Genomic DNA, 13,678 nt, shown 5'->3' with positions numbered 1-13,678 from the left:
AGGATAGCATGTCTGTTACCTGCAGCCTTGATCCCCTTCTCTTTGGTGTGGTGGCAAACGGGTGCATGCAACAGTGAGCACATCAGCTTGTGTCAGTTGTGTATCTGGTGTGAAAGGAATAGTTAAAGACGGGCTAAAATGCTCATAAAGTTTTGCGAAAATCTCTTTAGGACTAGTTCTGGAGCAGAGTACATTGGTAACATGGAAGTTACAGATTAGTAGATATAAAGGTAAAAGGAACATTAGATTTGTTTGCAACCTGCAGTGACCTCGTTTCTTAAATGAATTCTGTGAAAACCCATTACAAATTTATTTTGTGTTCTCCGGCAGTCACTTAAGATGCAAGTGGAGTTACGGAGGCTAATATTTAAAATATTGTAAGTGCTTATGTGGCATACAGGGCAAGGAGCAATAGAAGGACTCCACTCCTACCACTGGTGATTAGGAACTGTGAAAATACCGCTGAGCACACGGTTTGCAAAATTGAACTGTCCAAAGTAGCGCAGTGCTCAGTAATGAGCGTCTACAGGACCTACATACTCGAGCACTTGTTTTGACAGTTGGATGGACCAAATGTTCAGCTACTGCAAATTGCTCTGAAGCTTTTCTTGATTTTTTTTCCGTTTAACTGGAGCTGGTACAAATCCACAAGTTCCAGACATTTACAGCAACAAAAAGTCCTTTCCATGTTTTAAAGTTTTTGAACCAACTTCCAGAATAAATTTTATTTATTCTTGGGTATTTTAACTTAAAAAAAAAAAAAGTTAAAAAAAAAAAGTTTTAATTTATTATGAGCTATGTAAAGGCCCAGTAGCCATAAATACAATAACGATGTAAAATAGTGACTTGTCTCTAATATGGATGGTTTCAAAACCATACAAAAAGTGGTTGTGATATCCCCAGAGGTAGCTCCCCAACTTCAATATGCAGTACGCAATGCTCTTACTTAGTTTGAAAAGAGTGGCTTTTTCTTCTATTAAAATAAACTTGTGATGTCCTAAACATAAGAAGCTAATTTATAGCTCAGTATCGAAGCAGTATCTTTCTTCTAAGAAAGACATTTGTCTTTGCTAACTTTGATACACAGTTATAAGCTAGAAGACTGCAGTATTCACTTCATGCACTGGAATGTGAAATGTGATTTTTTTTTTTTTTTTTCTTGGAGCTCTGCTGTGCTTGCTGCCTTGGGTTATTTTTTATGTCATTTACAGTGCTGAACACCAATGTGAGCATATTACCCAATGTAGTGTAAACAAATATATAAGGGCAATAAACTCCACAGTTATTTCTGCTTTAACAGAACAGCCTTATTTGATCATTTTGCCTTTTGATTTCTGGGAAAATGAATTCCATCTTGAGCATTTATGAGTGCACGTTTATGTGCATTGTAGAAGTTCCTGCTGCAGAGCTGTCTCCCACAGCTGGTGGTGGATGGTAGCTGTGCAAGCTCAGGGAGCGACAGCCACCCGGGGAACAGAGATCACCTGTAGCAACATCTGAATTTCATGCTAAGTTGTGCGGAAACATGTGCTGGTTTGTAAAAGATTTTAAATTGTTTCTTTTCTATGACCTTGTCACTGTGCCCTTCCCATTGGTGACAACATGTCACTCGGTCGTGAACAACTGCAAGATACGTTGGCCCTGGCTGGACTGTTTTGAGCAGACCAGCGATCTGCTAAGCAGAGTTGCTTATCTGAGTTATTTACAGTTTGGCTTAAGTGCACTACCTCTTGGATTTTTAACTCTGTTTTGCTAGCATGCAAACACGTAGTATTGAAATTTAAAAAAATTAAAAAGCTGGTGAAGGGCCTGGAGAATAAATCCCATGAGGAGCGTTTGAAGGAGCTGGGACTGTTCAGTTTGAGGAGGAGAAAGCTGAGGGGAGACCTCATTACTGTCTGCAACTACCTGAAAGGACGTTGTACAGAGGTTGATACTGGTCTCTTCTCACAGGTAATTAGTGACAGAACAAGAGGGAATGGCTTTAAGCTGCAACAGGGGAGGTTTAGACTGGACATGAGGAAAAAACTTTTCCCAGAAAGAGTGGTCAGAGAGTGGAATAGGCTGCCCAGGGAGGGGATGGAGTCACCATCCCTGGATGTGTTTAAGGGTCATTTGGGTGAGATGTTGGGGGATGTGGGGTAGGGGAGAACTTTGTAGAGTTGGGCTGAGAGTTGGACTCGATGATCTCAAGGGTCTTTTCCAACCTGAATAATCCTGTGAAATTCCTTTTGTATCAAGCTTTATTCTGGAGTGCTGGCACTTTTGTGTTCCAGGTTGTGTGCACAGCCATCTCAATGCACCTGGGGGCACAAGGACGTCATTGCAAATGTACTCTTAAGCTCCAGCAGTGGCAGCTTTCTTGGTTTATCTTCCCTCACTGCTTACACACCTGCTCAGCAAATTGAGCGGCTGTGTGGCATCAGTGCTCCTGTCTGAGTGAAGGCAGCCTATAACAGTGGGAGGAACAAGAGAATCTCACAATGTTGTGTTTACACAGCCTGCCTTGATGCTACTACCAGGCTGCGCGCACGGGGGGTATGTTGGCTTCTCCATTTTGGGGACCCAAGAAGGTCCCATTCATCCACCACCCACCCTTAGGGCTGGCATAAGAAGAGGACTGCCAAGACATCTCCCTGCAGAGTCCACTTGGAGAGGGAGGAGCTGGTAGTTTCATGCTTGCTGAGCTGAATTTAGTTCCAATTTCTGCTGTGAACTTCTGTCTGTTCAAGCTGGAATAAATGGGCAGTGAAAGTCCTCCTCGTGTGCTCCCTGATCTCTCAGGTCGGTGTTATTAGCCAAGTCACTGCACCTTCGCTGTTCACAGCAAGGTAGTGAAATCCTTCCTGCTGTCTGACCCAGCGCTGATCACCTCCCTTGCCTTGTCTTTCATACGGTCTGGCAACTGTCTCAATGAATTGAAAGATACCACTTTAAACATTAAAGAGTAAGATAACATTTAAAGCCATGATTTACAAAAATTACTCTAATTCTGGTGCTGTTACACTGCTCGTACGTAGCGGATGTGCTGCCCACAGTGTGGAAGTACCACGGTACTGTACAAAAGAAAGTGTTGGGTAGTTAGAGAATGATCTCAATACACAGAACATGTAGCTGGACTCTACAAGCATGATCATTAAGGCGGACAGTAACAGGAGAACAGGTAGTTTAATCTTCTGCTAATTTGGCTCGGTGCTGATTAAATCGATTAACAGTGAAAAGCGAAGCCCCTCTGTGTATATGCAGCAAGTGCGTTGTAGCTACACGTTGTAACGGCAATAGCGTAATTGCACATGGATTTACGTAATGTCTGAAGGGATTTAGATAAGTGTAGAGAGGGGGGAAAAAATATTTTCAAGTACAATTGCTAAACCTTTGTCAAGTGAAGGCTTCTGAAATTTGGTCCTTTTATTTCAGAAAGAGGGGGGTGGAATGTGGTATTGTGAGCACTGGTGCACATCGCTCTCAATCGATATGCTGTTCAAGTGCATATAATGATTTAACACTTCACGGGCCAGACAGGGGACAGGGGAGGGGCAGGGCTGGCTATTTGTCAAATCATTTGAGGTGCATTTTTCAGTCGCAGGGTTGGCAATGCGGGTGTTGGAGAGTTGCTGGCTGGGGGAAGCTGTTCCAGCAGTGGCTTCTGCAGTGGGTAATACACTGGTAAACAGAAATGATAGTGTAGGCAGAGGTTTTTCTTGGTCCTGTAAATAACTCCACTGAGACTAAATAGTATTTTTCAGGGTGGTGGAACTTGCTGGAAAAAAATATTGGGGTTGCAGAAATCACTTGTGGATGGAGACGGATGTAACTAAAGCTTTAGTCCAATAAAAGACTATGAGAAAATGTTGCAGCCTTTCATTTGACTGTTTTAAAAATTAAATGTTTTGTGTGCATGTGTGTTTGTATGTACAGAGACCCATTTTGTAGAAGCCTAATCTTTAACCCATTGACAGTGGGTTCCTTAAAATGAAGAAGAATGTTAATTTCAGGTTAATTTTTTTTTTTTTTTTCCTTTTCTGGAAGGATTTTTCAGCTGTTCAGCCAGGGGCTATGTACACAGCTCTGGTCAGAGCCACTCACCCCTTTGGGCAGCGTTGCCAAAGCAGAGCACTGTATGGGGGTCTGCTGCTTCCCAGGGCCGTGGGAACACGCTGGGCACCTCTCCATGACACACGGAGGTTTCTTGCTCCTGCTGATTAGTTTTCTGTGCTTTGCTTTGAAAGATTTCCTCAGAGGCCATTTCTCAGAACAGCTCTTTCTGTAATGAGTCTGAATTTTAAAACACTCCATTTCTTGCCTTCTTTCTTTTGTTAATCCCCAGCAAATGAGGCAAATAATTGAGAGGTGTCACCTGTCCTTTCATGAAGGGTGCTTCTGTTCTTGTCCCCTTCTTCCAAGCAAAATGCCCAAGAGCTGCAGCAGTGGAGAGTCTGTGAAACAGTCTTAGACTACTGAACTGTTCCTCATCTCCTGTTCCAAAGAGATATGGCTGATCCATCTTTCAGATTTCCGGGAAGGATGCAGTATTTTATTTGATGATTTTGTTGCCTTTTGCAGGCTACTGTTCCTTTTTTTTGCTCTTCCAAGATGATTCTGATTTCTATTAGTTCTTTCTTCATGTTGTTTTTATTTTTCCCCCAACACTAGGGAAGTTTGTGTCTCCTTCCGTAGCCCTGCTGTTGTCAATAAGTCCTCTATAAATAGGGGGGAAAAAAAGCTACGGGCATTGCCACTTCTTGTGTCATTTGAAACTATTCTATCTCCAAATAGGGCTAGATTAATATTTAAATTCTCATTGAAGCTACCTTGTACAAGAGCATTCTAACATTTCATAAGTAATGAAATACAGCTCTCTCAAGCTCTCTCAAATCTAAGCTTCCCACTCATCTCTAGACCTTTCTAGCAGTTCTCTTGCCACCTCCTCCTCTGCTTGCCTGATTTTCAGCACACTGCAATGATATTCTCTTGGAAACAGTGACATTCTTTGCGTTTTCTCCCAAACTTTCTCAATGGAGGGAAACATAAATTTGCTGTAGTACATTGTGGGACTCTGAGATATTCTCTGCATTGGGTTGGTCAGAGTGGGTTTTGCGGTAGATAGGGGTGAGTGAGGAGTGTGATGAGCAAGTTGTCATTTCTATCCAGGGTTGCCTTCCATCTCCTCCTGTCACCCACAGGGCTCCCTTCCTCACTTCTTTGGAGCAGAAAGATCCACAAGATGCATGCTGGTGCGTTACGTGGCAGCCAGAGCTTGATCCAAAGATGCAACATCTTTTGGTGGCTGTACAATTTGGATGGGTTATCTTCTGAAGCTGGCCAAGCAGGACCTGCCTCCCTTGAGCCAGCCCTTACTTCTCCATGAAGTGTCCCCGATAACACTCTGGTGTGCTTACAGCTCTGCCGTACGCTGTCTGTGTGCCTGTTGCTCTTGATACGCACACTCCAGAAAAATGAATAGTACACTGTAAATTACTATCTTGTCTGCTGTGGTGCATGGAGCAACCCACCTGTTTGGAAAGCAGCCAGCTTGCGTTTATTTTAGCAGATGGGAAGAGCAGAAAGCCACTCAGAGTAGGCAGGGAAGCAATATTTATTCATTCAATGGCAAGCACAGCAAAGTGGTGAACTGAGCTGCAGAGTTAAATAAGAGTGGGCAGACGTCTTACATAGCAAAACCGCAGATCCCGGTGTCTGGGAAGGGAAAGGCAGTGGGTCTGCACAATGGAGAGTAAATTGTGGATGTTACGTAGCCCTTGATGAGCAGGAGCGTGGTGGATCTTCTCTTTATCACAGCTCAGCTGCAGAAAGCTGACAGCACTGCCTAGCAGCATCTGGAGAGGAAACTGCCGTTCTCCCAAACCATGATCTTGCATGTGGGCGCAGTAAAATCGTGGTTATAGGCAGCTGCATCTCTGACTAGTGGCCAGATTAGAGTTAATCGAAGGCTGTTTCGGTGGTAGATGGGGGCCCAGAATAGCTAGGAAATAAGGCTCTGTGCAGAAATGTTAGTGCCCTTTCCTCAGGGGAAAGAGGAGATGCATTCTTAGCAGAATTTATCAACAATTTTTTGATGTTGAATGTCATTGTCTTTATTATGCACAAGGATCTAAATGCAGCCTTATCTTGGCTAGTCTTTTTAGAGGATAACAGCCTATTACTGCTAGCAGTTAATCCAATTACTCTTTTAGGTCAAGGAGGAGTGTTCTCTGCAAATATTTTCTGAAGATCTGAAAAAACTATCTTGTGTGGTTGACCCAAAGAGAGCATATTTCAAAATTTTTCAACAGAGCAGAAAGTTTAGAAATTCCTTGTGCATATTGAAAAAAAAAAAATGTGGTCAAAAGGGCTGCAGGCTTTCAAATTTAATTCCAAGACAATTGTTGCTTATTTTAAAAATGAAGATATATCACAATGGAAAGTAGTTTCAAATCAGAAAGTAAAAACACTATCCAAAATCATCAGTGAACTACTTTGATTTGGGGGGTGAAGGCAGGGTTGTGCAAACCTTAAGAATTCATTCAGAATTAAATGTTTTGCCTAAAGCGGGTTTTAACTGCATCATTTTGTCTCACTTTGCTCCTGGTTCTCCAATAAGAATTTTATTAATGTGTATTGGAAAGAACTGTGCAATAGCTACCACTAATCCATCTAAAACAGGGAGGAGCACTGTCTTGGAGAGGAGAAATCCACCTGCGGATGAACTGGAACAGATTTAAGTGGAGTTTGTTGCTACTTTATTGAGAGAGAAGGTGCCACACTTGAGTCAGATTGGATGTTTTGCCTTGCACATGCTTGACCAAGCCCTGGGAGTAGGACTGTGGCACTCCAGCTCCTCCCGCAGCCTTTTGCAGAGAGTACTTCTGCTCATTGCTTCATTTGCATCTAGGAATTAGATGCCCCAAGTAGGTTCAGGATTTGGCAGAAATCTTTGAGGGTGCTTATGCTGCAGCCTCTGCTGTGACTGCAGCAGTTTGGGGTTCTTTGGATGAGATTCAAGGTAGCTTGGTTGGCTGAGACTGTTGCTGGGGTAACAAAACCCAATACAATAAACAAAACCAGTATTTGATTATCCTTCCCCAGGGGCTGGGTAGATGCTGAGGTCTGGGCTGCTGCTGCCTGTGTAAGTGTTTGGGAATCTCTGCCTTACATGGCAATCACAACAGGAACTGGATTGTTGGCTTTACCATAAGGATTATTACTTGGACATCAGTGGTGAAACATTTATGCCATGAATAAGAGTTTGTCCTCCCTCTCCCACCAGCCACAGAAAAGAGCTGTTACACCATATACTGTTGAATCCCAAAAGCCTCAACTCCTAATAACCAACTGCAATCTAATTTAGATCAGCAGTTTGAAAAATCATTAGTTCAAGCAGTAAAAGCCCTCTGTTGGTTAAGGAATTTGCTTCTCCAAGTCTGCAAGTATCTGAGCTCTTAGAGACAACTATTGCCTATCTCAAAATTTATGCTCTATTAATGCACGCCATAAAACTGTCCTTTTAATATCGGTTCAAAAATAAGCACAGAGGAATAGTTGCCATAGAGGAGATTTATAGCATTGGTTTGAGAACAAAAGACCAGGCGCTGCTTCCCAGTAAGAGGAGTGAACGCATTGTGCCGCCGTGTCGCTGGCAGACTGTCATCCATCACAGACCCCGTCCAGCAGCCGCCTCCAGATGTAGCAAGAGTTCATTTTGAGCAGAGTTTTCATTTTGAAATACCATCCAAAGAAACTCAAGGTAAAAAGTTGGGTCTTCCACAGGGTATTTTTGCTGGTTTGTTTTTTAACTTTGAATGAGCCGGTGTATTTCTGGTGTGGTGTCTGGTTTTTTGGTGATGTACTCGGGAGAAAGTAGTGGAGAGAGAAGTGGGGCTCCAGAAATAGCTTGTTGTGAATAAAAATTAGAGAATTTGACTGCTTGTGTTTCCTGTGATCTTCACTGTGAAAGCTGCAAGTCAGAGTCAACCAGACTTCAAAGTTGTGAGCACATAGATGCAAACTGAAAGGTTTCTGTGTGACATGGAAGTGCCGGGGCTCTTTGGTAAGAACACTTCATTGAGATTTTGGCAAAGCTGGATAGGGAAATGGTATGGATAGACTGTGTTGCCATTAAGAGGTTTTGAGTGTATCACAAACCCAGGTTATATTTTTATTTTATTTAATTAGCTTGGAAGTATTTTTGTGCCCTGAGATAGTTATGTTGTCCAGGTGGCTAACAAAAATCACACCTTCGGCTGGAATACATCAGGGAGAAAACAAAGCAACGATGAAAAGAAGCAAAGGGAATTGTTATTGCATGTGTACCCAAGAGCTTTTCATCAGTTGCTTTAACTGGGAAAATGTTATTTCAGAAAAATACCCCACTTTCCTAACCATTCCCTGTCCTGCAGGCAATCACTTGAAGCAAGTTATTTTGGAGAGGTTTTTTAGATTTGTTTCTGTAAGGAGCTGAAAGCAACTTGATGTCCTAATGTTTTTCCTAAAAGGAAAAAAAAAAAACAAACACAACATTTCCTACATAACTTTAAGCAGCCTCAAGGGCCTGGGTAACTTCGCTTGTGACCTTTATTTCCTTTTTGTGGGCGGAGGAGGCAGAGGATGAAGGAGGTGCTCAGTGAGCATCGCCATCGTGTTTCACAGCACAGCTTCACAGGCTAGTGGTGAGGCATGTGCTGCTGCTTGTATTTTTCAAAAAAGAATTATACTGGGGGAATGATTTTTTGCAGTTTGCTCCCTTGTGCCAAAGAGAAAGGGGATTTTCTTAATTTTGTAGATGTGAGGTATAAGCGGTGCTCTTAATGTTCCTCATGGCTTGAAGATCTATTGAAGAGCTATGACTTCAGTCCTTCCGAAATGCTGGAAAAACTTTATTGTAAGTATCTTCGGGTTCACAGCATGGAAAACTAACCAGACTAAGGAAAGTAAGGGAACTGAAAGAGGAGGAAATAAATTCATGTTTAAGGTAATGACCCGAAAGGTCGTTCAAGGAGGGAGTGGATCCATGGAAGTATAAAATTTTTGTGTTAAATTGTGTCATACATACAAGAACAGCAATCTAACAGGAACATGAGGATTTCATTGGCCTGGATATTGATACATATTTAAACTATGATTGCTACAGCCTTTAGAGCTGAAGCCTCTCTATGTAAAACCAGGAGGGAAGAAAAGATGCTTCCTTAGAGCTTTATTGAACTCTGAATTATATCAAAAATTATTCAGTTGGAACCCGAGCCAAGGCCTATGGACAGGGTTGATGTTATGGTTTCTGGCAATTCTAAATGGGACTGAAATGCAGTTGGACATAAAAGAAAGACACAAACCAGCAGAGTGTTCAGCTGGTGTGTTTATATAAAATAAACATGTTTGAATTTATCTTGAAAAACATCATGGTGCCGGCAGTCATCCTAAAGATCACTTTCCTCTCTCTCAGTAAGGCTTATAGGAAAAAGGATTTTTTTTTTCCAATTGGTTTGTTGACAGTAAGTTTTTATTATTGTAATTATTATTATTTTTAAAAAAATAAGGAATATGCTACAGGGTGATATTTAGCAAGTTCAATGTTTTGATGTAGGAAACATAATAGTTACTGCAGCTATTTTATGCTAACCGCTGAGCAAATTCCTCTCGCAATTGCTGTGGTTTTGGTCTCCATCCAATTATGAGGGGAGGGTGGGGGAAGAAAAAAGCCTTTTTTTTTTTTTTTAATCTATGAAGTATTTATTTATTATCTTCCAACTGAGAATATACTAGTTCGTTACTAGTATCTGAATGACTTCCATGACATAAGAAGTCTCGTCCCTGTTTTACTCATGGGAAGATGGAAATGTAGACCACCGAGGTGTTTTATCCTTGAGGATGGGAAGTACGTTAGGGTGAGCAGCTGCTGAATATTGGAGACTGGCAGGATGACTACACATCTCCTTCAGAAAGGTGCCTGAGGAACTGTAGATGTGCCTCAATGAAAGTTTCTTCTAACTGCTCTTGAGAACAACATGCATGTGATGGAGTGAAGCTGGGCATCTGCCAGGCTTCTCACGAGTCTTCTGCTGCCCTTGTTGAGCTTGGTGCCGGCTTGTGATTAGTACCCAAATTAACTGATTTAAAGCTACCTTGTGTATTTGTGCATTACACAGAGGAGTGTAAGCGTATCTGGGGTCCTGCAATTAGCAGAGTCTGTAAAGGAGGCAACAGTTGAGTAAAAAGAATGTTCTCAGTTCCACATAGCACAGTATGTAAATACTGCTTTGGATTTTTGTTCATTCCCTAAAATGTACTGTTTCTCTCCTACTCTGGTGTATGTGTGCTTCTTTCATAAGCATGGTTTTTATCCTGTTAGCAAAATCACAGCAGATTCCTGGTGATATTTCTTTCTTTTCCAATGTACTTGTTCACAGTTGTTTAATAATTATCTTTTCATGATTGTGCACTGATTTATTTATTTTATTTTTTGGTCATCAAAAACGGAATCAGGTTTTTAAAGCTTTTTGCATTAGATTCTGTGTTGTTGAAACTTCCATGTGGATTGGTTCTTGGGTCCTGTAATTGAGGTCCTGTAGCTGTGATTTCAGTGACTCCATGAGGGTGTCTGGCTGTCATCATAGCAGGGAAAAGGAGGCATTGGGGTCAGGGGCTGTTCTGAGTTTTGTAATAAATTCTCAGCCTGACTTGAGGCCATTCATCATGTTAAGAAAAGGTTTTAGCTGTTCCCTTCAGAACACTGACATCAATTAAGTTATCCATACATCATTCCAGCATTAAGGCTTTATTAGAGCTGTGGTTCCTAGGCTTTGCTCCAGGTGTCCGTGCCATGATAGTCCTCAAAACCAAGACTCATTGACACCTGTGTCATGGATTCTAGTAACCTGATGTGCTTTTGTTGATTTCAGCATGTTCTTCACTCATTGAAGGTGTAGTTCTCTTTGTGGCCTATTAACATTGAAATATATCTGTGCATAGGTGATGGTAAGAAGGTGTAGATGAGTGGTAAAGGACGGATATATCTTCTCCACCTGTCTTAGTGAGCTTGCCTCGGATGGGGGTGGACCTGCCTAATGATGTCAAATAACTGTTCACCAGATACTTGGTGAATAGCATCAGTCCGTGAGGATGCTGGTTTGCAGATGCTGCAGAAGCTAAAAGAAGTTGAGAAATCGTAGCCCGGTGCCAAACAGCAACAATGCCTAGAAGAATAGGTGCTTATGCCATACCTCTGGGTAATCACCAGTAGCTCCTTCTCCCGTGAAGACCCTGTTTAGCAGCTGCTAGCCTGATTTCTGCTTTTTCTCACTAAAGTGACAGTCCAGCACCACAGAGCATTGAACCTGGCAGGTAATTCTCTGAGGTCCCGCAGTCAAAACAGGAGTTCTCAGAAAGGACTCTGCCTCTCAGAGGCTCAGCCCAGGGACATGCTTTTTGCCCAGAGCTGAGTTTGTGATGCCGGGGCATGCTCTGCTGTGTATCAGCCAGCTTGCTGGCAGAAGGTAGCTGCATATTTCACTCCTCTGCTGGCTCTTCATGTTTCACAGCGCATGTTATCCTTTATCCCTCTAAATGTCCGAGGGATGAGCCGTAGGGCTCCCACAGTTCATGTCAGTGGCACTGCACACAGCTTGCGGGTGCCTTTACACAGGCGCCTGCAGCAGCACCTTCTCCATAGTGTCCTTTTGGAGGAGTAATCCATCAGGGATTGTTGGGTTTTGGCTTATCTTGGTGTTGATTCATAGTAATTCCTCCCAGCAATCGTCCTTCAGTCTCAGGGCTGTCAGTATGTTTCAGGAACATATATGTACTCTTCAAACAAGCCAAAGTAGAACTAGTATTGTTAAGGGAGCAATTATATGGCAACCCAGGCCTTGTACTCCACTGACCCGCTGCTCTTTTTTGAACCACTTGTGCTTTCCTATTAGCTCATGCATCCCTTTTAATGACCCTTTATATGGATTATTAGTGTGTGCTACTGATGCTGCTTGTAGTCTAATGAAGCAACAACGGCCAAGGTGCAAAGTGTCTCCTGCGGATTAATGAGGTCTTGAAAGAAAGTGGCTGCCCACTGTGAAAAGAAAGACTATCAAGTTGAATCACTTATTTATCACCTCATACCATTCTTGAAAGGAGATAAAAAAATCAAATGCATGAAGATGCAAGAGGATAATATTTGTTTGAGGGGATTCATGTTTAAATCTGACAGATTTTTAAATGTTTATACATTGGCAGATATTTTAAAAAGAGTTAAATTGGTTGAATTAATGGCCAACACTTCTAGAACCATATAAACTTACATAGTGCTAGTGCATCTGTAGTTTTAGACTAACCTATCAATAATTACTGTCATGATTTTTGGAATTTTACTTTCCTAATCCTTGGAATTTTTTTTTTCTTTTTTGGTCATAGGGTTGGAGAATCTCAGCTTGGTTTTGGCTGTGGTTTTATATCTCTGCATCACTATAAATAACTAGTAGTGGTTAGAGACTGTCTTTTGAAAAAGCCTTTAATTTTTGTTCTTGAGAGATGATCTGTGCCTTAAAGCTGTAAGCTGAGGAATCTCACTATCTCTGTTATTAAGGCTTCATTTTTTAGATAGTGGAAAAGTGTTTCAGTTCTTTCTGGTAATGTAATACTTTGAGGTAGCTGGAGCTTTCTGTATGCTGGATATTTTATCATTTTACTGTTTAATAGTCTGACCCCACTCAGAAAACATTTCAGACTGCATATCATTTATATTATTAATGGCAGTATTGATTTATAAGATCAACTTTAAAAAATGACTTGCTGTTTTACAAGAAAACCATCAAAAGGATTAATGTGCTTCTCTTTGTACATCTACTCTTCTATCCATTGAAAATGATGATCAAGTCAAATGTTGTTGGATTATCATCCTTGCTCTAAGGAACTGTGTATGATTATATATCCTGATAAAGGCATGTTCTTTTTACTTTGGGGAATAGATGCACTGATGTTGCATTACCTGCAGATGTGGAATGATTACTCCCCGATGTTAACGCAGAGATTGCCTATGGCTAGCCAATAAAAGCATGCTTTGTTTTTTCTTAATCTGCATGCAGAATAGATATAGGTGTTATAAGAGAATAAGGAAAAAAACATAGGAGAGAACCTTGTTGCTTTTTGGAGGGTTTTATTCTACTATTTATTAAAGCTGCATGAAATAATATAAAGTGTTGATGTTTGAGAAGCGTTGTTTATAAAAATAAATGTTTTCCCCACCCTTCTACCACCATGACTAAGATAATTTACACTTTAAATTTTATTTTCCTTCCTATAAACATTTCTTCCCCTCCTTTCTTTCCCCTACCCTGACATTATATAGTTGATTTAATTCTCTAGATTGCTTTCCTCAAGCTCTAACTTGAGTTCATTTTGTTATGTGGTGACCACAGTTATGGATGACGCTCCCCCTGGCACACAGGAGTACATTATGTTACGGCAAGATTCGATCCAATCTGCGGAATTAAAGAAAAAAGAGTCCCCTTTTCGTGCTAAGTGTCACGAAATCTTCTGCTGCCCACTGAAGCAAGTGCACCTCAAAGAGAACACAGAGCCGGAAGGTTTGTGGCACTATGGATCCATGTTCTGTTTGTTTTCTATTATTTTTTATTTTTCCATGTATGTCCCTAGAGTGTGCTGTGTGTTTTCCAGCCTGTGTCAGTGTAGTGCA

General features: G+C 41.5%; 1 protein-coding gene across 4 annotated transcripts in view; it reads left to right on the top strand.

Moving 5' to 3' along the window:
* Positions 1-13,678, top strand: part of FGF13 (fibroblast growth factor 13) — a 260,995-nt gene that overhangs the window by 130,563 nt on the left and 116,754 nt on the right. For 3 of the 4 annotated variants that reach the window (XM_026848686.1, XM_026848688.1, XM_026848683.1), the window contains exon 2: positions 13,401-13,568. In XM_026848686.1, the coding sequence (XP_026704487.1) occupies positions 13,403-13,568 (166 nt within the window). In that variant the 5' untranslated portion in view covers positions 13,401-13,402. Of the gene's footprint in view, positions 1-7,725; positions 7,745-13,400; positions 13,569-13,678 lie in introns of those variants that run through there. The other variant, XM_026848687.1, reaches the window with a different exon arrangement.

Source organism: Athene cunicularia, assembly GCF_003259725.1.
Source record: "Athene cunicularia isolate RWA chromosome 4 unlocalized genomic scaffold, athCun1 chr4_part3, whole genome shotgun sequence".
In the NCBI taxonomy this organism is placed as follows: Eukaryota; Metazoa; Chordata; class Aves; order Strigiformes; family Strigidae; genus Athene; species Athene cunicularia.
Note: the sequence above shows the minus strand (reverse complement) of the source record. Positions and strands in the feature narration are given on the sequence as shown.